The sequence below is a fragment of the Camelus ferus genome, chromosome X (assembly GCF_009834535.1).
Source record: "Camelus ferus isolate YT-003-E chromosome X, BCGSAC_Cfer_1.0, whole genome shotgun sequence".
Lineage (NCBI taxonomy): Eukaryota > Metazoa > Chordata > Mammalia > Artiodactyla > Camelidae > Camelus > Camelus ferus.
In genome coordinates, this window is record NC_045732.1 from 65,740,091 (window position 1) to 65,768,090 (window position 28,000).

Here is a 28,000-nt window from a genome sequence, read left to right on the forward strand (position 1 = left end):
ATGCTTTCTAGTAATTTTATTTTATCAAAACAACCCCCCTTCCCAGTTTTAGGGCACTGTTTTATACTTGCCAAATTCTGCTTCCTTCCCCCCAAGCTCTGTTGCTTACCCAAAGAGCTGTGGGATCCTTTGTGAGGCTATTTACATCCCTCCCTCCCCCAAAATGTTTCCATCCCAAATTGAGTCTGTCTTGATACTCTTGGGATATTTCACAATAGTTCCTTGCCCTTTACTCAGAAGGTACTATCCCAGGGAAGAGACAGACAGGCATTGCTAGATATAGAGAGGGGCCTTTGTGTATTCAGTGAGAGGACAAAGGCTCCACGGCCTGTAAGCCTGGGATTTCCTCAGAGAAAGTGAAATTGGGGCTTGTAGAGGAGAGGAGTAGAACCAAGAAGCTTATTGGTGAGCTCAGGATTCTTCATCCATGACATCTAGAATGTTGCTCAGAAGACTTTTGAAAGTGGGACGTTCATCTGCTTTCTAAAACCAAGGAAAAAAATACAGTGTTATAGTGGCTAAAATCTGGAATTCAAGGGAAATGTAATGAGTAAACAGCAAATGTTTATGAAATTTTTACTATATGCCTAATAGCATACCCTGTGGATTACAAAAAAAAGGGAAAACATAGAAATGCTTGATAAAGTCCTCGTGTACTTTAAATCTTTAGTAACTCAGGTTATTAATGTGGTGAGGACAATTTGAAAACTCCACTGACAAACATTGACTAAAACTCAGGGCAAATTCATTACATAATTATATAATCAATGCATTCTTATTTTGGATCCTCAAGTAGGAAAAATGGCTACCAAACAAGTTTAAGTGGTTGACAGAACTAAAATTCTGTAAGCTGTGATAATTTTTAGTTTAGTTTCAAACATTTACTTCTATCATCCTGTAGCCAAAGTTAACAAAGGAATGAACATTTTGAGACCACAAGCTACATCAGTGGGCAGGGATCCTAAGAACCTAGGACCTCTTATTACCACCATCTGGCCTCTAGACTAAGGACCTTTGTGACAGCCACGCTCAATAAGCTCCTGGGGTATTTAGTGATTCAGGGTATACATATTCAGGCAAGAAATGTTTCAGTCCATCAGAACCAAAAAGGCATCAGTTTCTTGTTCCTTTAAATTAGTGGTTCTCAAACCTAGCTGAGTATCAGAATTTCCTGGGAAATTTAAAAAGATTTCTGAGTTCCACTCCAGACATACCTAATCAGAATCTCTGGAGGTAAGGCTCAGTTATCTGTAGTTTTAAGCGCTCCCCAGGGATTCTGATGTGACTCCAGTTTGGTGACTACTACTTTAAACAGGCTGTGGAGAAAGTGCCTGTCTGTAATACTTAACTAGCAGAGGGAGGATGTCCTAGTTGGGAGGGAGCAGAGCCAATCACCCTTAATCCTGGACGGCACAGGAGAGAGAAGGGAAATGGCTCCTAGCGATTCTCCCTCTCTCCACGCTTTCTTTGTGACCTCAGTCGTTTGTCGGAAGAAGAGCCATGCTCTGATCCAGATGCCCCCTTTTCACCTCACCAAGAGGACTCCAGATTCTTATATGTGCTTATTGGACACTGTCTGTCCTTCCCTGTTTCTAGTGGGGCAGAACTTAGAGCTGAGTACTTGTTTCCTACTAGAGATTAGGTTGCCAAATTAAGGTTGCCAAGGATCTACTGAAAGTGGAGAAGGCACCCCTGGAAGAACCCAACGTGAGAGCAGCAAAACATTTTAACAATAGTGGGACAGGCTCTTTATTTTCAAAATACCACATCTACCCACATATCCCATAATGCACTGTATTAGAAGAAGAAAAAACCCACAAGCACTACCTATTTTAGTTCCCTTTCAGGCTTTAGGGTTTAAAAAATTTCATTGAGGACCACAGCCTGAAAAGGTCCACAGTTAGTAAGGTAGAAGAAAGGACCATTGACTCCCAAAGGAATGAACACAAATTTTAGTGACTTTTCTTTTTTAATGTATGTATACTTGTCTGAGTGCCTTTGGTTGCCTGTTTATGCTAGGTGACATGGCCCCACAACACCCCCTCTCCCTAAAGCCAAGTTGGTATTAAGGTCTGCTAATGATACTCTAGTGAGAATTGTAGTGGGCCTGGGAAATTCCACCTCTGGCCATGAAAAGATTGGGATGCAGGCCAGGGCCTGAGAGCATATGCACAGCTATGGGTCTGTGCCTAGCTGCTGTGTGGCCAGGGAGGGTAGGGAAAGTAGGTTCGAGGAAAGAGATCCTAATAAAACACTTACCTCATGCCAGCAGCTGTACATGATGGTATACACCCTCTCTGAAGCTAGATGAGGCCTGTAGAGACGTAGGCCTTGGGCAATGTGTTCAGCCATTTCACTGTTAGTAAATCTCTCATATGGCATTTTCCCCAGAGAGTAAATTTCCCACATCAACACCCCTAGAAGATGAAAACAATGTGTTAAGTTGTTTTCAGGTAGCAGGGATCCTAGTCTTCCTAGATCAACTTCAAACATTACCTTCAACTGGTTCCCCCCTCTGCTTTTTTTCATTTTCTTCAGACTTCTAATGTACTGACTACACTGGAGGGCAACAGGGTTGCCCTGGACTATTAGCTCCTTTAGGAGAGAGACAGCATCTTATTTGTCTTTGTAGCGATAGGGTCTGGCAGAGTCCCTGGGACATAATCAATATTCAGAAGCTGTGGAATACTGAATGAATTGTTTGTTTCCCTCAATATATTGTAAGTTCTGAGAAGTCAGGGATCATGTCTAGTTTACTGTTTTTATCCCCAGAAACCCTTGTGGTGCCTGACATAGTGAGCAATCCCTAAGGATTAGGTGAATAAAAGTAAGAACAAATAACAGTCTCTCTGTGCAGGTTGCAAAGTGAATTTCCCCACTGCATTCTTTTTCCTTCGAGTTGTATAATCCATATACTCATTCACTTACCGAAAGCCCAAATGTCAGATTTGCTGCTGAACTTGCTATACATAAGGACTTCCGGTGGAGACCACCGGACTGGAAATTTAGAGCCTACTGAGCTTGTGTATTCATCATCCAGAACATACCTGCAAAGGATTCAGGATTTGTTACTGTTAGGTTTTGGAGAGAGCTTGATATTTGCTTAAATTTTCTTGGCTCCATCATAAGAGTTACACAAACACAGCTACAGGCCAACCAGTGTCTTTTACAAATGTTATTTTTAACATATCCCTGTTTTGATACCTGATTTAGCTTCCCTGGTTGACAGTATGGTTATGACACAAAGATGAAGTGAAATAAGATCTAATAAGTACTCCCTTCCTCTTCTCTATCCCTCTTTCCTTTCTCTTTCCTTTTCCTTCCCTTCCTTCTATTCTGCTCTTGTCAGTGGGAATTAGACTGATTAGGAAAGAAGAGATGGAGTAAAGTCAACAGAATTAACAGGTCAAGATAAAGTATTGGGGAAATTAGCTTTTAAAAAAGAGGGAGGGAGAAAGGAGAAGAGAGGGCTATAACAATAAAACAGAAGGATGAAAGAAGTGACTTAAATCATTCAGAGAAAGAAAAGATCATGATGGTGGAAAAGACTAGAATTAGGGAAAAGAAGGGGAGAGGATTAAAAATTACAGTGTCTCCTCATTTGTACCATGCTATTTTTATTTTAGAAGGAAAGATGGAAAAGACACACTTACCTGGACAGGCCAAAGTCAGATACTTTAACAACTCCTCGATCATTTACCAAACAGTTTCGAGCTGCCTGTAGTGCAACAGATACCAGTGAGACTCGGTCCTTGGCACAAAGGTTAAAGGCACAAAGCTTCTGCCCACCAAGGGAGTGAAGCCAGGAAAGCCTCATCTCCTTCAACCAGAGACACCTTCCCACCTAACAGGAGTCAGTTGATACCACTGAGAAATTTGTTGCAGTTCCACCACATGTAGAGTCATCTGCTATGTAGTCATAAGTAAAGCACTGAGGAATTGCAGAATGGTTTCACTCACATTGGCAATTCCACTACATCTTTCCTGTATTGAAATGCTGAGAGAATTAAGGGAGAACAGAAGGCAAGTGTGTTTTGTTTTCTGCTTGTCTGCCAGTGGTTTTAAGGTGATTTGAGCCTTGGCCGGGCAGAAATAAACAGGGGCACAAACTCGGCCACCTCCAGAGGCCAGGCAGGGAGAGTGATAGAGTGAAGTGGGTGGGTGGAAATGGCAGGAAAGTGGAGAGCATGTGACTGGTCTAAAGGAGGCAGCTACTCCTCATCTCCAGCTGACTGTTAGCATGGCCAGTGAGAATGTGGGCCTGATGTTACAAGATGGTCTAGATTTTCAAGAGAAGCTATAAATTCATTTTTTAAAAATGTGAAATGTTTCTTTTTAAGTGTTTGCTAAATAACATTAAAAAAAAACCCAAATGCACCAACAGGCCCCCAGTTTGTGACTCTGATGTAACCAAATGATGGTTCTGTGCCAGGAGCAGTCCCATTGGCAACCAGGGCTGCCCTTCTGCTCCTGAAGGACCCCAGCATTTCCTTGTCATGGTGGGGGTCTGGGGATGAGTGCTCTGGCTCCCACCATGGCAGAACTTGTGGTGTTGAGGCTGGAGATCCTTGACTGGCTGTCCACTGGGGCAGAGGCTTACCAAACTTGGAGTGTTTTCTAGATAAAGCTGAAATGATGGCTCCAGCAACCCTCCTCATCCATGCGTGATATGTCTTCTGCAACTTCTACCCCCTCAGCCCTTGGACCCAGGCCAATCCTTCTGAGGTCCTACCAGGTCTCGGTGGAGGAACTGCTTTGACTCCAGGTATTCCATGGCTTCACAGACATCCTTGCACATCTCCAGCAGCTGCTGAGTCTGGAAGCGGTGGCGCATCTCCCTCAGGTAGTTCAGGAGGCAGCCATTGGCCATGTATTCAGTGATGATGAAGATGGGGCGCTGTTTGGTGCAGACGCCGTACAACTGAACCAGCTTCTCATGGGAAAGATTCCTATAGGAGAGGCAATGAACCAGTCCTCCCTTTCTGGCTCTGCATGCTAGTCAGAAAGAGGCTGGGGAGGAAAGGAGTTGGCCTGGGAGTAGAGTGTCAGATAAGGTACAATCATAACAAGTTGACTTTCCTCCTTCCCACCCTAAACTCCAAAAGTGCCTAATATGTGAGGGCAATCCGGGATTTGAAGCCCATCAATAAAACAGTAAGCAAGCCTAGGACTGAATGAACATGACAGCTACATCAGAATCACTCTTCCTTTTGAAAGTCTCACTTTCTACATTTACCCCCAAATGCTACTGAGGCAGTACTCACCCATGATCAATACTATTCTCAACCAATATCTAAGACACAGAAATGATTACCTTAGCAGTTTGGACTCCCACCAGTCAAAGGTTGACCTCAGGCCCTGGTCCCAAATCTCTCTTACTGCAAATCACCTTAAACCACAGTGGGAAACATCCTGATAATTCCTAGACTCCAGCAACTGGATTGAGAGTTGAGTTTGGACTGTAACTCACATCATGACTTTGGCTTCTTCAATGAACTCATCCTCGGACATGGAGCCTTCTTTGATCATCTTGATGGCCACATCATACTGGCCCCTCCATTTTCCATACTTCACTACGCCAAATTGTCCAGTCCCCAGCTCCTTCAAGAAGGTCAGGTCCTTTGGATCAATTTCCCATGATCCTATAACAACAAAGATTTGATGTGATTCTTTGGGAGTCATGTATGTATAATTCCTACAATAGATAAGAATCCCTACTGCAGGTAGAAATAGGCAAGCAGTAAAATGGAAATTCTCAGGAATACTAATCCGTCTTTACTCAGGTAAATCTTAGGGCCGGGGTTACTGGTTGGAGGAGTCTGAGAATTTTAGGTGGAAGTCAGCCATAGAGCAAGAAGATAAACTAGAAAGCCTTTTAAAATCCCTTTATGATGATTATATTATTTTAACCACACTTAAAAAAAAAAAATCCCTTTGTGAACCTATCTTGCAGTCCCAGTAGGAGCCACCAGAGGGAGAAAAAATCACTGAATAACTTCTTTGGCTGTCTTTTTTTTTTTTTTTTTTTTTTTGCATTTGGATAATATGTCTTTTATTTTTATTTTATTTTATTTTTTTTTCTCTACTTAAGATTCTTTTTTTTTTTTTTACAGTTTTTCAGTTATTCATGGACATATACACACTCATTGTCACATTTTTTTCTCTGTGAGTTATCATAACATTTTGTGTATATTACCCTGTGCTATACAGTGTAGTCTATTCCACAATTTTGAAATCCCAGTCTATCCCTTCCCACCCTCCACCCCCCTGGTTTCTTTGGCTGTCTTAACTTTCCTTGGGGCAGCTGGGGCAGAAGAGTATACTGTAAGGACACTGAGAGGCAAGGTCTGATTGGGTTTGCCAAACATAGTCCTTGAAGCTGGCCAGCTTACCCTACCCTAGAGAAATAAGCAGTTACCGTAGCCCAGGCCTGCAGTGGAAGGCGCGTTCTTGTTTTGTTGGGACACTGGATATTTGAGCCTAGAGATGAGTCCTGAAACATACAAAGAGGGTCATGATGCTAGTGCAGCACAGGGGAGTGAGATGCCTCACACACCCTTACTTACATCCTCACACTTCCAATGTTGATCTTTCCAGTACATTGTGTATCCCAGAAGATCTCCACAAACCCAAGTTTTTCTGGAAGTTTCTCCTCTCACAAACATTTGTTAGGGACAAAAAAGAATGCTAACTGAAATATACTCCCCAACTAAATGTATCCCCAAGTCCCAGCCCAGGCTTAGCTCACATCCTGCTTCTGCTTTTGATACTGAAAAGTGTAATTGGGACTCCATAAAATAACAGCCTTGACACTGCCTTGCCTGGAGACAGTGGACAGCAGCAAGCCTTCTTGATGAAGCTTTTCCCATGTATTCATGCTCTCACCAGTCTCCTAGTTTTTAGAATGTCTACACTGCTTAGAAACTCTTTTCTTATGTTTTTGAACCTGTATATTCTTTGAGGACGAGGACCTCAACTAATAATTTTCCCATGCTACTCCTCTAGTACCAAAGAAATTGCTTATTACACACCAGGAACTCAGCGGATACTGCTGATTGATTAATTACTGGTCTCTTCTATGTATTTCCTTAGAACTGAGCATCAATCACCAAATAAGTCAGTCCCTACTGGGTGTAAGGTCTGCCTTTGACCACCTCTTTACTTGATCGCTACCCAGCATCGCATGGGTTTATTTCACAGCTAATTCCCACTACCCTGTGAGGCATATTCTTCATGTCACCACTTTGTCCTGAATTGCTTCTCCAGGTACTTGTCAAACCCTTCTTCCCTGGTGCCCTGGTACTTACCAGCAGAGTTATGCTGATGGTAGTTAATGAGCTCAGGGATGGTGCTGAAAAGGTGCTTCTCAGCCAGGTAATACTGGCTCTGAGGTGTAGAACACACAACATAATGGCGTATCACCCCTTGAGGTTCCCTGAAGAAATAGATGCTGAGTCAGCAACTTGGGAACAAGGGTCCAAAGGGCCCATGGAGTGAAGTGGGACAAGTTTTGAGTTTAAAGGACAGAGGAAGTGGGAGGAGCACTCCATTAAGGAGCTGTTGTGTGTGCACCCCTGTCCTTTGTACCAAGGCCTTGAAACAGTAGCACTCACCCTGCAGATTTGGCAAACACAGAAACAGTATACTTTCCAGCTTTGCTGGAGTCTCTGACAATGAAGCCTCCTTCTTTCCCCTGAAACAATGAAAAAGAAGCTGACTGTCAGGAGGAAGTGGTGCTCACACCTGCATCCCACCTGCTCAAACCAGAGAGAAAATAGAAGCCCTGATTTCACTGTCAAGTTCCATGTTTGAGTTGCAGCCTCACTACTTTTGACACTGAAAATTATAATTGGGACGCTATAATATGATGGCCCTGACACTGCCTTGCCTGGAGGTGGAGGACAGCAGCAAGCCCTCAATTCAGGATCCTTGCTTGTTGTGGAAGGAAAATGCCATTTGCTTGTGGTTGCACACTTACCTCTTGCTTTAGCAGTTGCTCAGCTTGACTCCGAGTCATGTGTTTGGAATACCACCTGTAAAGAGAGAGGGCTTGCATGGCTCCTAGGCCATAGTGTAAGCAGCTCAGAGTCTAGAGTGCCCTCTGCAGCTCATTCATGTCAGTGAGTCAGTCAATTCACCCAATCCCTATTTACTGAGTGCCTATCGGGTGCATAGCACACTGCATCCCTTTCCTAAAGCCCGCTTAGCACTGAAGATTCATGGGGATGGAGAATAGAGGGCAAAGACAGGTGGCAGAAATTTGCAGGGAAAGGATCAGAGACAGGGCCTTCAAGGACAACCTAATTCCATGATTAGGTAGAAAGGACAACTGCGTAAGTTGGATATTTTCACACTTTCAGATGTTTCCCATCAGATTGCCTATTCTTTCTGATTGTGGTTCTTCTGGATTTGGGGGGCGTAGTGACCTCTCCAGCTCTCACAAACAGAGGGTGTTTGAGTGAAGGCAAGACATAGGCACTAACTTGGGATGGTGGCATCATTTGACCAATATGACACTGATTTTAGTAAGTATCTTGAAATAAAAAAAATTTGTTGAAGGTATAAAAAACTTTATACTATGTTTAGTTCCTCTGGGAAGATTGTGTGCTGGGCATGTAAGCATACTCACTCATACATTTCTATGGAGTCTTCTGCTTCAGTTACATAGTTACTAGGGATGTAGCCTTCCTGCCTGTAGAGGAGACAACGTGGCAGATCATCCAGCACTCCCCATCCTGGGGCAGAGAGAGATTTGGATACCCTGTATCCCTGGGCTCAGAATCAATCTCAAATGGAAGTATATAAACCATGCCCCTCCCTCAAAGAGGATCATGTCGCTGATGCATGGCTAGGCCAGTGAAGTGTGTAGCTTCTTCACACTGCACATATGGCATTGATAATATGTACACGACAACATGTGAGCCAGACTCTACAGGCTCAGAGAGGTGATCACCCGTAGGGCTGCACTCCGGGAAGTACTCGGAGGGAGACTATATTCACCTTGGTGTGGAAGAACAATTTCTGATCAGGATACAGAGTAGGGGAATTAGGCTGCAGCATTTTGCATGTGTATAGAGTGGCGGGGCGTACAGGCTCAGGAAGGGCAGGTGTGGACTCACCCATTTTTATCCCGGGCTCGCCACCATGGTAAGTTGCTCTCCTCCAGAATAAAATACTCATCGCCCTTCCGAAGCTGTAGATCATTTGCATTCATTGGCGTGTAATCATAAAGCGCTACAACCTTTTTCAGCTCACTTGTTGAGGCGGATGCTGCTGTTGGCTCAGGGGGCAGTGGCTTTTTTAAGATCTGTGTAGTTAAGAGAAAAAGTAGGGAGATTTGGCTAGGTATCAAGCAGTCTCCTATTCTCCCCCAACTTTCTGGCTTACTAGAGACACCATTCTAACCCAAATCAGGCAAAATAAAATGTTTATTCAGCATTCATTCAACAACCACTTTTAAACATCCATCCAGGTGCTCTCAGCCTGGAATGCACATCAGAACCATCTAGAGGGCAGCTAACAATCCTGACAAACAGGCAGTTTTGAAGACTATGTCAAAAATCTCTGGGGGTCGGACCCAGGCGTCAGTATTTTTAAACCTTCCGGGCCAAAAAGCATGTATGGCCATAATTAGGAAAGCTTCTTGGCACTAAATGAGTACATGGATCTACTAAATGTCTCTGAACCTTGTTTTCTTTGTTTATGCAATGAGCATAATAATTCCTGCCCTGTTTATTTACAATATATGAGAAAGGGCTTTCTAGATCTCAAAAAGTAACCCCCCAAAATCAAGGTGTAAAGTTATATATTAGAGGTAAAATCAAGATATTGGGTATATGGGTATTCGCTGTTAAGGTTTTTCAACTTCATGTTTGAAAATATTTTTCATTAAAAAAATCAGACTTTGTTTTAAACAGGTAATTGGATTACACATTTGCCAAGAGCTTCTTAATACCCTCTATCTTTCCCCTAAAGAGGAAGTCCTAATTAGAAGGAAAAATCCCCTGTCTCAGCAAGAATACCAATTTACACTGCCAAATTCCAGAGGAATTCTAAGACTGTGGTCTGTTTTCAGGGTGTGACTATAAGTTTCTATTTAAGCAGTAGCAGCACCCAGTTTCCATGTATACCTGGTCCTCTTCAGGTGTGGGAGGAAGAGGCTTTTTAGTCTTTCGGTGTGAACTCCCAGGTTTTAAGCCTGCAAAGTAAGAAACCAGTGATGATACAGAATGCATCTTCAGAAAGGGTCCAGGGATGGGTTTGGTCAGGAACTTTGCTCTTGTACACGGTGACTTTAGGTAAGTTAGGAAAAGTCTGCATAGATACAGCCCGCTGCCAGGTCGCCCAGCTAGGAGAGCAGAACAACAGCTGGATTTTGGCTCCCACTAATCCCCTCTCCCAGGCCCCTTTGTGCACTGACCAAAATGTACAAACCTGGGTTTGACAGACCTCTGAGAAAGTGATGAATAGAGTCAAAGAAGGGACAAATTATATTAATCAGATCTCTTACTTCCATTCCTGTTCTCCAAAATTTGACAACCCATAGCATTTTTGGCTGTCTGAGAGCAGCAGAGATACTGCCCATCAATCCAGAAGCAGGGGTGGTATTTCTGTACCAGATCATTGTTGTACCGGATTACTGTAACAGGAGAGAAGAGAGAGAGAGAGAGATCATATCTGACATGTGGAAGAATCCACCATAGGCATGTTTTCCTCTTTCAGTTAAGTGGTGAGCTTCAAACAACTGCCCCTTCCTCAGCCACCCTGAAGGGAAGCAGACAGACACAGGACCATTTGGCTCACATGCTTGGCCCCAACGTTCCTGTGCAGTTCTCTTCAGCGGTCTGTCATGATGACTATCTCTCAACGAACGACCAGCGTGATAAGAATATCTGTTGTCTCCAGAGCCCCAGCACAAAAATATGTTATCTATGGTTTCCTGGTAGCAATTGCAATCTTCCTATAAGGCAGGTGTCAATTATACTGGTCTTTTCCAGATAAGGGAAACAATGTGCCCAAGCCAGAGACTCTCATTTCAGCTCTCAATATACCAATGTCCCAGCTCTTTGAGTGATCTCTTAGAGTTGTTTGCCTTAGTGAGAACCTTTGCTTCAGGCTTTTTGTGTTCATAGAATAGTCAACAGAGCAGAGCTCAGGATCAAATGAAGGTGATTCTGCCTCTAGAATAAACTTGGTTCTAGTCTTCCGAGGGCCCTGAGGTGGGTTAAGCTCATTGCAGGAGATAAACACAGCAGTTCCATTTCCCTCACAGGGTTGCAAAAAGATCTCCCAGGATAGAATAGAAACAATAGAAAAACCAACCAAAAGTCTGTCTGACTTTTGTTATTACCAGGCAATGGCAATTCTGAGCAGTGCTCCAGATACTCCTCCCAGCCAGGACTGATTGCCCCCACCCTCTGCCCTTCCCCCACCCCCATGCCATTACTCTTCACCCAAGGATTTGAAGATCATCAGGTGCAGGCCTGAGCACCAGTAAACATGTCAAGAATTCTTAGAATTCTTAATCAACAACTAGCTGCTCTGATAAGCTATGCTAATATGCTATGAGAGGACATAGGCCTTCCTGTCCTCCCCACCTCCAGCACATTCATTAAGAACCCACCCTACGTTCCCAAATAATGTGTGCTTCTTAAGAGGTCTCTCAAAGATGACACCCCTTCTTTAGTTGGTTAATGCAGAGCTGGTATTTTCAGCTACTTAGGAGAGAATTGCAAAAGCAGAGTGTCTGTTATGGACTGAATGTGTCCCTCCCCCCACCAAATTCAGGATGAAGCCCCCCAGAGTAATGATATTAGGAGATGGGGCATTAGGGAGGTAACTGGGTCATGAGAGTGAAGCCCTCATAATGGGATTAGTGCCCTTATAAGAAGAGACTGCCATGTGAGAACAGTGAGAAAGTGACAGGTCTGCAAGCCAGGTAGAGTTCTCACCAGGAACTAAATTGGCCAACATCTTCATCTTGGACCTTCCAGAATCACCAGAAATAAATGTTTGTTGTTTAAGCCACCTGGTCTGTGATATTTTGTTAGGCAGCCCAAACTGATTATGACAGTGTCCAAGTGGGGGGGCTAGAGGAAGACTGCTTACTTCAGCAATGTGTGGGGCCAGCCCTGTCTGGGAGGCATTAATGGTTGGTGCACATTCCAAGTACTTGATAGACTGGTCTCTCATGTTCATATTTACTAGGGTAATGACTAAAATTCTATTTCAGGCATGAATGAATTATTCCTCCCCACATATGTCATTGGAGTTTAACCAGTGACACTTTTATTCATTTTGGTGAAGTAAGGTCATTTGCTTATTTTTGAAGTTGCAGTTAAGATAGGCTCTATTGGGCCTGAGCAAACAAAGATTCTTGAATGGATGCAGACAAATATCTGGGGTGCTGTAACATTAAAGTGCCCACTGCCACATTCAAGGAAATAGAAGGAGAGAGCCTGTGGCTAAGCCCTCAGGTATACAACCTTTGCATGGAAAGTACCACTGAAAAAAATGGAAGTTTGATATGAGGTACCCCAGGCCCTACTTTTTAAATTGGGGTATAACTTACATATAATAAAGTGTGCAATCTAAGGTAGCCAGCTAGCCACATTTGTCTATAACCATTTAACCACCACTCAGATCCAGCACTTCAGAAGGCTCCCTCATGCCCCTTCACAGCCAATACCACTGCAGAGATAGCCAGTATTCCAGTGAGGTCCCCTTCTCATGTGAGTGATTTCCAGTTGGTGCATTTTACCCCAGAGTGGGATAACTTATCACTAGAGTGGGATTTTTATGGCTTTAGAGTATCTCACTGTTGGTATTGCCAGCATCTGGGCTGTTATAGGATCATTAGGATTTGCACCTAAATCTCCCAGCAACTGTGATATTTGTTGCAAAATGCCTAATTCTGAGCTTGTCAGCCCAAGCAGATTCCACAAGACATACACCCAAGTCTGGAATAACTATGAGGGAGGAAGTGCCTTCCATAAAACAGAAAGGGAGAGAAGGCAAAATTGCAACTTACTCGCACTAAAGACCCAACTGAAGTGGTGGTAGTTTCTGTTTGTTGTTTTGGCTTTATTTTTACTATTGTAACTTTACTTACCTAATACACTTTTATAGCAGTGCATAATCAATATAGTACGGTTAACATCTGAGTCAATAAACCAAGTTTACAAGCTGGATATTCTTATCCTTGGTCATTACTCAAACCTTGAAGATAGTGGACACCCAATAAATATTTGTTGGGCTAATTTACAAACTGGGTTTGAAATTAGCATTTGAAGTGTTAACGGAGTTACTAACTTGTGCATGCCACTTTTCACTCCTTTTATTTCCCCTCAGCTGGTATGTACCACCTTTCCCTGTCTCCAAACTAAATCCTAGCTCTCCATCAATGTGGAGCACAAGTTGATAGTGGTGGTTTACTCTTGTGGAAAAAATCAATTAACAACCACTTATTGGCCCTTTCTGTGTGCAAGACACTGTATGAGGCACTGTGGAGAGAACTAAATAAGTACAAATATATATGCCCCCTGGAGCTCCAGCTCAGCCTCTGCATATATTTCTTTGCCTTGGAAGTAGCATCTTGGTCCAGAGCAGAGACTATGGAGCCTGAGTTCAAAGCTTGACCCTGCTACTTACTGAGTACCTTTGGGCCAGTTACTTAGCCTCTCTACACCTCAGTTTTCTCATTTGTAAAATGGGGATGATGAAAATTACTGCCTGACATGGTTGATATGAAGAAGAAATGAGTTAATATATGTAAAGAACTTAGAGGAGATTTTGGATCATAATAAGCACTAGTGAAGTGTTTGCTTGTTTTGTAACCTCAGGGCTAAAGCAGACCTCTTACTTCAAAACATGGCAAGTACTGGAATGTGTGGTGCAAGATATCACCTATTTGTAATCTCAACGTGGACTTTCTCTAGAATATCTTGCAACAAGGTACAGGTTCACTTTCTGGTCTTAAGAACCAAGCAACATAAAACTATGTAATAACCTTAGACTTTGGAGCCTAACAGATCTATGGATGTGCTAAGAACCCAGGCTCCACCACTCACTAGCTGTGTGCCCTTGAGCAACTTACTTAATCTCTTTGAGCCTCAGTTCCCTCATCTCTAAATACATACTTCATAAACTTATTGTGAGGTTTAAATGAGCTAGTACATTTGAAGCACTCAGAACAGAGCCTGGTACAGAGTAAGTGCTCATTAAGTGTTATTACTGTTTTTAGCCCAAGATTGCTGAGAATTAAATGAGGTAATAAATATAAGGTATCTAGCTCAATATCTGTCACATAGCAAGAATTCGATAAATGATTCTTCTCTTCCTTTCTCCTCTCCTCTTTCAGCTTGAAAGATTCGAAGATTTTTATTTTGGCCAGTCAGACTTGCATTCAGGGAGTGAATAAAGCTGGTATAGTCAGCCACCGAATATCAGAATATAAATGTTTATTAAGACAAAGAGCTGTCATGCAATAACCCAACCATGCCGTTATCAGTCTGCCATCCTTCCTGTTTCTCTAGGCAGCCTTTCCTGATGTCAACTCAACCAGTTAATCTCTCAGTCATTTGACATATGGCTATATATACACACAAATATGTGTGCATGCATCCTGTGCTGCAACATTTACAGTTGAGTTTATCTACGGACACTGTATGGTCTATGTGAAATGCTGAACTATGTTCAAGTTGAGGTCCTCACAAAGCAAGGAACATGAAATAGTTCCTTGGATAATATTTATCCACAATGAAGAGATGTACAGTGCTTTCTTGTACAATGCTTTACAGTTTTCCATGTGCTTTCACATACATTACCTCATTTGATCCGTAGGACAACCCTGGATGTATGTACTGTAGGCATCATTATTATTCTTTCAGAAGAAGAACCTGAGCCTCAAAGAAGCTTGTTGGCCTACTTACCAGAGGTCACCCAGCTTATTAGTGGTAGAAGAGGGCTTGGAACCAGTTCTTTACTCTGATCCCAAGCACTCTCATAATGATTTATTTAATTTAGGGGAACTAGATATTTCATACCTAGGATTCAAAATATTGAAATAACCATTGAATACTATACCACTCCAACCTTGTAATTGGTGTAAAGAATGGGACTTTTTTTTTTTTAATAAATAGGGAACTGGAGGGGCCTACAATTGCAAAATTGCACTGTAGAGATAGTGGTAGAACTGGGTTCAAACTCTTAGTCTGGCACATGATCTTTTATTCATAGTATGGAATATTAAACTCAATTGTATTACTAATATGGAAGAAAATGGAATATTTCTTGCCCCTCCCAGTTCTCTCTCCTCCTTCCTCTCTCCCTCCTTCCCTTCTCCCTTTCTTCTTTCTTTCACCTCCCTCCTTCCATCCATTCTTTGTTCCTCTCTCCCTTTCTTCCTCCCTCTTTCCCTTTCTCCTTCCCTCCCTACCCTTCTCTCTTTCCCTTTCTTTCTTTCATTTCTTTTCTTTCTTTCTCATTTTTTTCTCTCTCTTTCCTCCCTCTCTGCCAATTTCTCTCTTTCCTTCCTCCCTTTCTTCCTTTCCTTCTTTCTTTGGAAACTAGTTTATTTTCCAAATAATTCTCACCATTTTTGAGCTGGTGAATCCAACGCTTCCTCAGTTCTTCAGTTGGGGAGAAGACATAGAGAGGCCCTTCATCATATACAACCTGAGGCAATGGACACACAGACTTCAGCAGTTAGGAGTCAGAGAAAAGTATAAAGACCTTGAAGGAACTAACCTTAAGCTACAACTTTGTATATTGATAGCAGAAAACAAACAAACAAACAAAGAGGAATGATCTTCAGTGAGCAGTGGGGCTGGGGTCATGTGAACCATTTGAAGAATTCCTAAAGAATTTATAACCAGGGATGTAGGACTTAGAAACTCTTAGATTTTTAAAATACTCTAGGTCCTCTTGACTTGTGTTTCAATTCGTGTGTAAACTTAGTTCGTAATCTTCAGTCTTTGGTGGAGACAGTTTTGTGTTTATTCAGTGAAGGATATTTTATGATGTTATTAAACCTTGAGTTTGTATAGAGGATAATTGAAATAATGATTTATGTAACAAGTCTTGAATAGGACACGTGGATTATACACTTCATCAATATGGAGCAAAATTTTAACTCATGGATCATTTCCCCCTCACACTGTCTAGTGGCCTCCCTTTGCCAACATTAGCCAAAATAAACCAAGTTTGGAACCACTTCAAAAAGAGTGAAGTATATATTAAGCATTATCATCAAATCAATCAGTATTTTTTGAACACCACATGTGTACAATGCATTGTACTAGGTGTGATGGAGATGTACAAAACATATAAGATGTGGTTCCAACCCTCACAGGCTTAATAAACATCACATAATGGATTCTAAAATCAAATGTAAATTAATTTTGAATTATCTGCTGTTTAGCATTATGCAGTAGCCCAGCCAAACAACATCAACTTGTTGAAAGACAATGGTGGTAAAAACTATGTCTAAAACACCCCTCCTTCACAGGTTTTATAAACTTTGATACAGTTAGGGACATGAACAGGATCCTTTTACATTTTTCTTTTTGCTTGTTAGTCTTACTGTGCTCATAAATCCATGACAGAAAGCCCCCTCCCCTGAGACTTTCCACTTCCTTTTCTGGCTTTCACTGTTGCAGAGGCTGCTATATTCACGAAATGTGGCCTACAGAGTTCTCAGGACATAAGTAAACCAAATTGAAGTTCAAATCTGAAGCTCTTGCTCTCCCTTATGGCTTACGTTGCATCTACCAAACAGATGTCTGTGTGGCTCTTCAATTATTCCAGACTAGAATAGAATTTAAGTTTATGTGTAAGTCTAATAAGTCTTCCCCATACTGAACTTCCTAATACTACTCCTTCCCTCCCCTTTTCTGTCTTTTCACCCCACATGACCACCGTTAGACAGATAGGCAGAACAAGAAGGAAGTGAAATGTTCACTCAACAAACAGAGCATCTTTCTCAATGCATTTACCATAGACAAGACACACCATAATAGAATTAGTGCCATTATGGATTCTCTTTGAGGTGTAGAGGCTAAAAGAAACTATGTTTGATTGGAAAATAGAAAAGCAAACACTCTCAACCCATGCCAGCCCTAACAATTATTTTATAGATAACTTTGAGAACTACTGAGAAAACACCTCACCTGGAAGGGATAAGGGAACCTTTCAATAATTGAAATCTGCTCCATTTCACCAGACTCTTCACCCCTTCTCTGCAATGAAAGAAGAAATCATAGTTATTGGTTGATGCGATTCTCTTTTCTGGATTTCCCTGGGTGCTGGGAATCATTTGCAGTGGCTCCAGAAGGTTCTCCTGCACAGACAATGCTAATCTTTAGATATTGCTTCCTATATCCCAGTAGGGACACACATCCATAGCATCTTACACATACTTATTCAAAAAACCCCTCAGACATCGCAAATTACTGAGGAAAGGGAGGTTACTCAATAAATGGTGCTGAAATAAACATCTAACCACTAATATTGTCAAGGGTGGGAGTGGGTGGGTAGTTAGGGTAGCTATTTCACGTCACACACCCAAATAAATTCTGGACGGATTCAAGACCTTTATATTTTAAAGAAAAATGAAGCTATGAATAATAGAAAAAAACTGTAAGTGATTATATAATTTTGTGACAGACAAAGTCTTTCCAAGACCCTAGAACCATTAAGAAAACGATGAACTAATTTGACGACATACGCTTTAAAACCTAGTATGGTTAAAAAAAACACCATAAACAAAATTCAAAGATAAATGAAAAACTGTGAAAATATTTTAACATATATTATAAAGTAAATATATCTAGATCTCTTTAAAAGTTCTAGGAATAATGTAAAAATTTCAATAGAAAAATAGGCCAAAAAATTAACAATTAATTCACAAATGGAAAAATATAAATGAGCTGCAGATGTATAACTGTTCAACCTTATGAATAGCAAAAAATTTGCAAAATAAGTCGGCAATAAAATACATTTTTCTTCACTTTTAAATTAATAAGTATTTAAAATATCTGGTGTTGGAAAGAATGTAGAGAAATACTCTCATACACAGCTTGTAGGAGTGGATGATATTCAAATTCTACTACAAAATAAAACAGAATAAAAATAGAAAAATAACTAAGCACACAGATTTTATAAAGAAAACAACAAAAATTACTCCTAGGAAGTTATTATAAGGAAAAGAATAAAGATGTATGCAAAGATGTTCCTATCAACATAGTTTATGATATCAAATCACTGCAGACAGATGTGTTAATAGGAGATTGGTTAAACAAATTACAATATATCCATGATAGGGAATACTATACAGTCATCAAAATCATATTATTAAAGAGTATCTATTGTCATGGGGAAATTTTTTCATATATTGTTAAATTGAAAACATAGGTGGCAAAGCAAGATGTGGAGTATGATTCACTGTTTTAAATATGTAATATATATATTAGTGTGAGTGTATGTGTCGTTAATGGAGAAAAAAATCTGTTAAGTCCATACACTAACATATTAATAGTTGTTTTTGCTGGATAATGGGATTATGCATGATTTCATCTTCTTTTTTGGGTTTTTTTGTATTTTCCACAGTTTCTATAATAAATACGCATTACTCTTGTCATCAGGGAAAAATGACATTAAAAAAAATCAGCTATGAAGTCAGTAGATGTTATGCCCTGGAGAGGCTCTTGGAAATGAGAGAAGAAACAGTGAACTATTAAAGAATCTCATGACTCAGAACCCCAGGGTTCTAGATTTCAGACTAACTCAGGCCTGTAAATCTGATCCTGGTGACTGAGGGAGTTAAACTGATCAATTTAGATCTGATCAATCTAAAAACTTGATATGATATAATCTGAAAATTGGTGTTACAAGTTTTCCAGGTTAAGTGACTTGTTCTGCATTTGGACAAGAAATGCTGAGACTCAGTATTACCAATATGTGGCAGAATGAAGAATCTATAAGGGAGCTTTACTGTGTTCCTCACTGCACAGCATCACCGTTTATTTACAGAGAATTGAAGTGTTCCAAGTTTCTTAACTGCCCCCACCCAGCCCTGGCTCTGACAACAGCTCTTCTTACCGGAATCTGTCTTTCAGGGGGAGGATTTTTTTCAGGAACCACAGTTTCCACGCAGGTGATCTTCTCAACATCTATTGAACCCTTCTTACTGCCTCTTCTCTGAGAAAGACAATGAGGAAGAAAATGGAGAAAGATTAAGAGCTATTAAGCAACCAGATGATTAGATTTCGTTATCTAACTTTGTGAGATGACACCCATGCTCTATAGCAGGACCTATCGTTTTGAAACAAACAAACAAACAAAAACCCAAACAACTTCCAGATCTATCGATCTAACCATTTTTGACTACCAGATGGAGGGCAAATACTACAGAAGAGTGAATGATTGTGTGTTTTTTATCATAAAAAATAAGGAAGCAATTTCCAAGTCTTGGATTTCATGCTTAACCGTCATTTAATGAGTACTCACCAACTGCAATAATCCATAGTAAGATTTCCTCCATGGCTTCCTAGCACCTTTGAATTTTTGCTCCTGTATGACTAGCTAGTTCTAGACTAGGAAATATTTTGGTGAGTTTGAAGTGTACTTGGGTCCCTTCTACCTCCTTCTTCCAGCCAGAAAGGGTCTACCTCCTCCCCAAGGCAGATCTGAGGCCAGGTCTTTAAAACGCAGGTTTCACCACAAAGAAACTTACCCCACGTTCAAAGTCATACTCATAGTAGGAAAGTTTTTGCACGGTCAAGAGAAAGAGGCGCTTCTTGAAGTTTAAAGGTGAGGTTTTCTTTTTCTGCTGCGATCGCTTCAGAAAGATGCTCTCCAGTATCACTGCAGCCATAACTTCTTTCTGGAGCTCACTGTGTGCTGTTGATAATGAAAGTTCTCGAGGACCCAGCACTCCTGGGTTGATCCCCATCCCTCCTGGTTCCCCCTCAGCCTAGCCACCTAGTTTCAGATGGAATAGAAACGTTCAAAGCTAAAAAAAAGAACCTTCTTCTTACCTTGATGCCCCCCTTCCACAGCCCCTATCTCTGCCAGTTTTCAGGTATAATAGATGCACATTGAATTGGGGGGTGGTTAGTTCTACATTGTGAGTTCACATAAATTGGATTCTTGTATAAGGCAATGGAATGCTATGGATATCAAGTAATACTGACTCTTGTGCTTGGTAATGTCTAGAGGCAGCTTTACACTAACCATCTTTTTATGATACAGGCAGAATCTGTGAACGGCAAAAGTCTCTGTGCTGCTGTTGACCCTGATATCCCCAGAAGGGATAATGCAGGTGCCAGAACTCCACTGAGGCAGATATTGGACTTTCAGTTCCCAGTGTCCTAGACAGTAAGTGTAATTTTTCATACATTGTCTCACTGGGGTCTATAACCAAGGGGTCTAATAAGGATACGGAGGCTGCACCTGCAGTTATGGACATCTACTAACTGCCACCCAACTGATTTTGCCCATCACCCTCTGGCTGAGCTACAAAGGATAGAAGCTTGTTCTAAAATTGAAACACAATTTTTTGAGAGGCAGCCATTTTTGTTTTATGGCTTTTCCTTTCCTTTTTGCTTAGATTAGTTTTTTTGGACAGCATCACGCAAAAGTGATGCAACTGTCTTACTCTTACAGATGCCATCTCTGATCATTTATGAAAAGTAACTTGTTTAGCCTCTCCAAACTTACAGTACTCCAGAAAGATTCAGTTTAGGTAACAGAAATACAGAAAGGCAAAGAAATTTACAAAAAGTCACCACTGTTTTTTTATTCATACAAAACACACCTCATATCAGTTATTCACTTAAATGCACAATCTTATATTACTAATCCCAAACCTTCATTAGAAAGATAAAGTGAAAATATAAATACTGCCCACAAAAATGGAAAACTAAAAGAATACTAAAAAAAAAAAAAAATCACCAGTCCCTTCCCCCTCAAGTTTTGCTAGAGGCGGGTTTTTTTTTCCTGAAGCGGAGTAGGGTTTTTATTATTATTATTAACTAAACTCCTTATGCTTTTGGTGGCACCATCAAAGCAGAATAAATAGCTCTGCAGTTTTTTCTACTTGTCAAGCATAGGTTATTGCTCACACCAGGAAAGCAAGGGAATGGTTTTTATTGAAGCCTGAGGTTATTTTGCTCTTTCCTGTGGTGTAGAAGATTCTATTATCATACTGGGGAGACAAAAATAGGTTAAAGGAACACCAGGGATGTTCAGAATGATTGCTTTGCTACATATCCACCATGTGGATGCTACTGTTTTCTGGTGGTGGATTAGTTTAATGTTTTGTAAATGATCTTTTGAGAAAAATTGGGCAAAGGAGCAAACCTTTCACCACACTCTGCCACACGGCTCTCTTCCCTGACTCCCCTGTTTAAATGGTCTCTCACAGGAGTGACAAATTGGTAAGAGTCTACAACCAACTAGAGTCCTATCTAACATTCAGATTCAGCTCAAACCCCAAAGAGATTTCTTTTAACATGAAGATTTTTCATTTACTCAGAAGTAGCGGTAACCAAGTAATAATAGTCTATTCTCAGGAACTGCCAACTCATCAAGATCCCTGTACTAATATCCCATTTGTTCCTAAGGTGAGTTCCAATTAAGCACCTTCACAATCAAAGACTCAACTTACAGAAGACAAAATAAAACCCTAAAGAAGTTGAGTAGCATGACCAGTAAATTGGATCAGAAGCATCCCAACAATCCATGTCCAGTTGTGCTTTTTTAGATAAGTAAAGCGCAGCCATCATTTTACCTTTACTTTTGTTGCAAACTCTTGGCGGATACACTCCCCACTCAGATCCAGCATCTGCTTCAGGCTTGGCTTCTGCTCTTATTTCCTATGAGACAGGTCCTTCTGGAAGCTGCCTCTGTTCTTTTTCTTTTTTAGAACAAATCCAGTTTGTCAAGAGGAAGCCTTCCTCTCTTTCAAGTGTCTGTGGGGGGTAAGGTTTAGTGCTGGTCTAATTATGAGGAAGTAAGTAAGCCTCTCACTAGCCATCGCCCCTCTGAGCAAGGGGTGAAATATCCTCTACCTCTAGATCTTGGAGCTGGAGGACTACTGGGAGTTCCATGGTCTGGTTGCTCCCTCTTTGATTGCTTTGCCTCTATTCCTTGTGATCCATTCCAGACACACAGCCTGAAAATGTGGTAGTTCTTCTTGGTCACCACTGGTCCATCCACCACTAATGTGAAAGGAGAGGCATCTGTCTGTATGTCTTCCTGAAAGTTGGGTAGAGGGTGGTTGCAGTTTCTTTGGGTACTTGTTGTGGAAGGTCCTAATTTTTTTTCTAACAATTTCAGCAGCCCAGAGAGTCAATTCAACCACAAAAGATGCACGGGGAGGGCTGACCCTGCACCTCACTCAAGTGGTGGGGGTGGGGGTGGAAACGGAAGTGACATGAATGTTAAACACACACACACACTTCATATAAGGAAAGAGGAGGAGAAAAAAAAGAGTAGAAACACTCACAAAGCTCTTCATTTACAATATAGAGTTCCAGTGTTATAATGTTCTCTAATTTTAAACTACAAATGCAAAGATTTTCATACGGCCACCTCTGCAGCCTCCCAGCTCCCTGTGGTGCAGTAGAATTCCAAAAGAGAATGTTTATTAGTATGAGTTCAGTCATTTTACAAACTGCACTATGCCAAAGAACTAATATAAATAGCACTTGCAAAATCAGTGAACTAAACCACCTTTGGTTCCTATCTTTGCTCATGCTAAGATCGAACACTATTAGGGATGACAACAGAGCAAAAATCAGAAAATGACACAGCCTATCTATAACTGGGAAGGGTCCAGGAGATGCTAGTTAGAAATACTCAGTCATAGTTCAAATAACTACTTAGCTTAAATATCCAATAAGCAGGGATCTCTGTTCATTTCTCCTCTAAAGCATTATTTAATTGCCCAGGAAGATTCTGGCCGTTCCCTTTTCTCCCCAGGGGAATGGGAGGGCATTCTTGTTTATCTCAGTGCACTCCATCCATCAGGCATTTTACATGCATTATTTCATTTATTCCCCCCAAAAAGCAGATGAGGAAAGTGAGATTCATGGAGGTTATGTGCCTTGCCCAACCTCATCCATCTGTGACTCCACAGCCCTTGCTGTTTCTGTTGTACCTCATTGCCTCCCAGAGGGATTTATTATTTTTTTGCCTTTAGTGAAGTGTGATGCCATCCACCTCAGCACGCCGTCATTCCCCATGGCTATCATCAAAGAGCAGTTGGGACAGACCCCTCTCCATCTACTAAGAACATTCGGCAAAGGAGGAAACAGTGGTAAGTACAGGATAAGTAAGAGAGAATTCATGTTCCAGGGGCACTTTTCTCTGCAATATTCCTCTAGGCTGGAAAGGATGATCTGTCCTTGTCAACTGACAATTTTACTTTTTCCCACAGGAGGACTCTTCTCAGTCCCACCAGGTTTTCTTACATTTTCCTTCAAATCCTCTACAAGGAGATCTTGTTTAGCTGGTGGATGCCTAGAGTCACTGGCTATTTTTCTCCTCAGGATTTTTCATTATTAATGGATAAAAGCATAGGTTTTAGGTGAAACACCCACTCTCTATTCTAGTGTTGTTATTGCTTACTGTGTATATAAAACTTTGGTTGAATGTACTTTCTTTTACATTATGAAATACTGCAAATAGGCAGAAAGTGCAGAAAATAACATTACTCTCATGTACTCACCATTTAGCTCCATAGAATCCTAATATTGTGCCATATTGTTTCTGCTAGTTTTTTTTTAAATAAATACAGTCAAAACTCCCTTGTGTACTCCTCTACAATTTTATCCCCTCCATCCATAGAGGTTACCAATATCTGGAATTTGGCATTTATCATTCCTAGGCATGTTTTTACATTATTACATATGTAAGTACAAAAATATATTTAGTATTGGTTTGCATGTCTCACTTTTTAATATAAGTGGTACATACTCTTCAGCAACTTGATTTTTTTCTCAATGTAATGTTTTATGATTTATTTATCTTGGTAGCTCTAGTTCATACATTTCATTCATTTTTATATGCATCAAGTATTCTATATGATGAATGCATCACAATTTTTTATCCATTCTCCTGCTGATGGATATTTAGGTGGTTTGTTTTCAATTATAAATAAGACAACCATGAACATTTGTATCATGTGATCATAGTTTTCCACTCTCAGAATGAATTCTCAGCTACTTAGACAAAGTGGCAAACCCAGGTCCAGCTTTTGTGTTGGATGATGCACTTCATGTTACCCCTTGTTCCCTTTTTAGCCTTATCTTCCTGAGGCTTTACTATGAAATCTGGCAGCATTATCAATGGTCTCTAATTAGACTAGAGTATAACTGATAGGATAAATTCTCTTCCCAGTCCCAAGAATCATCTCTCAGATTTTGACTGAGACTCTGATTGAAAATTCTCCAGTCTTGGAACCAGAAGAGAAGTCTTCTTTAAAATATAATAACCATAGCAACAAAGAGCTATAATTACTCTTGTTAAGTTCCCAAGAAGCTCTGTTGAGGCCCTTATGAAACCTAATTATTTGATGATAAGCTTCATGGTCAGTGCTATAGGTGATCACATTTGTGAAGATTTCCAGCCAAAATCAGTTGTCTGGTTGCTAGCTAACCAGAGAAATTCTCATCTGCTCTAGTCATTTCTAAGGAGTCTCAGCACTCTGGTTCATCTTCATCATTTTATATTGTTAACATTTTACAGTTTTCTTCTGTGGTTTTAGAAACTTCTGAACCTGTGATTCGTTATCTCTTCTGCCCTGCACTAGAGACAACAGATTATCATCAAGTAATGATGGAAGGAGAGCCAAATAGCCAATCTGCAAGTTTACACTCAGCATCAGACTGGTGGTGATACTTTCAGCATTGTCCCTCTGGCCCTGAGGGTGACTGCTGGGGTGTCTTTCACTCTGGACTTGTGTGCCCCTTTGGCCTTTTTCAGTTTAGTTTTTGTTTTCCCTGGTTTAAACATTTTATTTACTTTTCCTTCAATATCACCATAACACATGTTCATTATAGAAAATATTTTAGGCACAGGGGTGTTAAAAAGAAAACATCAATTATAAGCTCATTATCCAGAGGCATTAATATTTAGGCATATTTCCTTCCATTATTTTTCTCTGCATTTTTTCTTATCATATTTGAGATCATATTGCACATACTATTTGTAGTTTATTTTTCTTAACATTATCAATCTAAGTATCCATTTATCCATCCACCCAGCATACATTTCCCCCCAAATATCTAAAGTTCTTGTTTATTCCTGATTATTTTCCCATGATATTAGGATCTCTATATAAACACTTTGCCAACTCAAAAAGTATGTACATTTTGCATTTTGAAAAATAGTGACAAAATAGTTTCCAGAAACACTGTAACCAGTTTTCACTCCAAATGGCAGTTTTTGAGAGCCTGCTTTCCCCACACCTTTGTCTCTTTTCTGCTCCATTTCTAATCAGCTTTTTTTACTCTGTTTTAATTGCAGGAGAATCTGTAGGGGTGAGCTAATAGACTCTAGTTCATTTTGATTTCCGGGAGCCAAGACAGTGAGATGAGCTTCTCCTTGTAGTTCAGCTGAGGTTAACCCGAAGGGCATATGGCGATGGCTCTCCGAGAGTGAGGAGGAAAGCCTGAGATTAAGGCTTTTGTGTTTCAAATATTCTCCCAACACCCTCAGGCCCAGCACCTGAGCCTCCATAGAAACTGAAAGTCACACGTGGCCCATTTGTTTCAGGGTCCTCAGAGGAGTTCTCTCTCCCCCTCCCCTGATGGCTCTATTTGCATAACCAAGCAGCTTTGGAGTGAATTAGGTCAAGGTCTGTCTCTAGCTTGTTGAGCACCGCCTCACTGAAAATTGTGGCTCTCCCTTATTCCCAGGAGCTAGCCATCAGATATCTGCATGCTATCATTGGGCAAAAAGCAGCAGATAGCTGATGACTCTTTGGAGAACACCCAAACTGGTTTTCAAAAGCCATATCTTCCCTTTATACCTAAATCACTTCCTGGTATGGGTCTAGTCCCCCGAAAGGAAACTCTCTATAGGAAATTTGCTCGAATGGAAATAGTAAATCATAGTGATGATAATTTAAAATTGCACCAAGACCCTAGAAGCAGATGGAAAGTTGCACCAGTTCTCACTATAAGGAGTTTACAAAGGATTCTAAACAAACACATCACTAGCCAGAAGCAACAGAAATTTGGACTTTAACACAAGCAGATAGTTTAAATAGTCTGAATATAAAAGGGGTCAGAATAGGTAGGGCTAACCCTAAGGGATCATGTTTCAGTAGAACGCTTTAGATTATTTAGGGTATATGCATCTTGTGGCTTATTTGGAAGGTGACACTTTATCAAATAACTGAGGTTCCAAGAGGCTGTAGCACCCTAGGTTTAGGTGGCTTGGCAGGCAAAATGAGGGAAGGAGCAGAACTAGCACATGACTAACAGCACAGAGGACAGCCCCTGACCTGTACACACCCCTGCCTCTGGGCTTTGCTGCTTCCCTGCCTCTGGAAACGAAACAGCACGGGATAGAGACTTTGAGCTTGGAGAGCTGGGTGGTCGGGAAACTGGAGTGGAATTACATTTGGAGGTTCAGCAGCTCATCCAAGGAAGTCTTGGTCAGGGCCAGCAATCCCTTTTATTCTAAATGCTACACTATTTGTTCTAGGCAGGCCATCTGGGGACACTGGCAGGTCTCAGGCCGAAGAAAAAGAAGAGCAAACACTGAGATAGGAGCACGTACTATTGCTGGGCCCTATTTTACCTACTTTACATAGCTTAACACGCTTAAAGCTCACAATTCTATGGGGAAGGCATCAGGCAAGTAGGGGAAAGGGAAAAGGGAAAACAGCAGGGTAAGAGAGGGGCAAGAATTCAGTGCAGTTCCACAAATATTTATTAAGTGCTGACTCTTTTCCAGGAGTAGTAATGAACAAAATAAAGGAAGGGATAAAGAAGAGGGGATACAGGTAGAGAAAGGAGGAGGACGGGAAGGAGAAGGGGAGGAGGATGGAGAAGAGGAGAGGAAAGGAGAGCAGAAAATGATGAAGAGCAGAGAAAAGAGAGCTGTGCACATGGCAGGCATTGGTGATAGGAAAAAGCTTCCCCGCGACCTCAGGGGTTGGCCACACCATCTGGGCTGAGGCTGAGGCTGCTCTCCTCTGGCCCAGTCTCTTACCCACTGTTACCACGAGGTTGGTGCACACAGTCCTTCCAACAAGCCAGCTCTGATCCCGGCACCAGTGGCCCAATGCGGCCGGAGGCAGGTGGCTTTACACCCTAGTTTAGCCAGTGCCTTTCCTCAGCTTACATAGGTCAAAGGCCTATTGTGGCATGTGACCTTTCACCACTTTTTCAGACAATCTACCTCTTAAAATTTCTTCTTCTAAGGGTCTCATTGACACAAGCACCCATTTGGGGGTTTCCAGCAATATTTGATCAAACAGCTTATTTTTATCCTGGCTTTTTTTGCTGCTGGTAATGTTACCTTTCTGCCAAGTTTTTCCAAGGTGCCTCTTTTCAACATTTGCTACTTGTTTAGATGGTCACCTCATGTCACTTTTTTTCTTTTCTTATTGCCCCCCACAACGCTCCTGAGAAAGGACCCTTACAGCCCCCTCTGATCATCGGAAGGGACTGCCAGGGCCTTGCGCTGATGACACTCCCACCCTCCGCCAGCCTCCTACGCCAGCAAGACTATATGGCACCAGCCATGCTGTCTCTCTGGCCTTCAAGGGTACCACTGAAGGTACTAGCAGCTGCTGCCCAGCCCTTGCCGTGCCCCAGACCCACCTTAGTCCTGACTTTAATGCAGGTAGCTTCCCAGATGCATTGAGATGCCAGGACTTTGAAGGTGGGACTCGATCTCAGAAGACACTGGCCCTGGAGACATATTCTTACAGTCCAGAGAGGAAGGACAGTCTGAGCAAACCCCACCCTTTCACAGCCACTCA

The 28,000-nt window shown here is 41.4% G+C and overlaps 1 protein-coding gene and 1 long non-coding RNA gene across 4 annotated transcripts in view; one reads left to right on the plus strand and one right to left on the minus strand.

Annotated features, from left to right (window-relative positions):
* LOC106730548 overlaps positions 1-28,000 on the plus strand; it is a 30,702-nt gene that overhangs the window by 646 nt on the left and 2,056 nt on the right. Inside the window, exons 2-3 of one of the 2 annotated variants that reach the window (XR_004317888.1) lie at positions 20,251-20,376; positions 23,204-23,320. This is a non-coding gene — a long non-coding RNA (uncharacterized LOC106730548). Of the gene's footprint in view, positions 1-20,250; positions 20,377-23,203; positions 23,452-28,000 lie in introns of those variants that run through there. The other variant, XR_004317887.1, reaches the window with a different exon arrangement.
* Positions 2-27,998, minus strand: BTK (Bruton tyrosine kinase). 2 transcript variants are annotated; one of them, XM_032474853.1, is made up of 20 exons: positions 27,840-27,998; positions 21,791-21,971; positions 19,733-19,899; positions 19,099-19,197; positions 17,169-17,237; positions 15,594-15,675; positions 10,511-10,639; positions 10,131-10,198; positions 9,120-9,307; positions 8,630-8,692; positions 7,979-8,033; positions 7,614-7,693; positions 7,308-7,435; positions 6,419-6,493; positions 5,471-5,642; positions 4,733-4,949; positions 3,654-3,718; positions 2,929-3,047; positions 2,260-2,417; positions 2-483 (listed from the first exon to the last, which is right to left on the minus strand). In XM_032474853.1, the coding sequence occupies exons 3-20, from the start codon at positions 19,871-19,873 to the stop codon at positions 412-414; spliced, it is 1,980 nt and encodes a 659-aa protein (XP_032330744.1). In that variant the 5' UTR covers positions 19,874-19,899; positions 21,791-21,971; positions 27,840-27,998; the 3' UTR covers positions 2-411. The 2 variants fall into 2 exon arrangements, with proteins under 2 accessions (XP_032330744.1, XP_006191996.1); XM_006191934.2 differs by lacking the exon at positions 21,791-21,971 and having other exon boundaries at positions 27,840-27,997.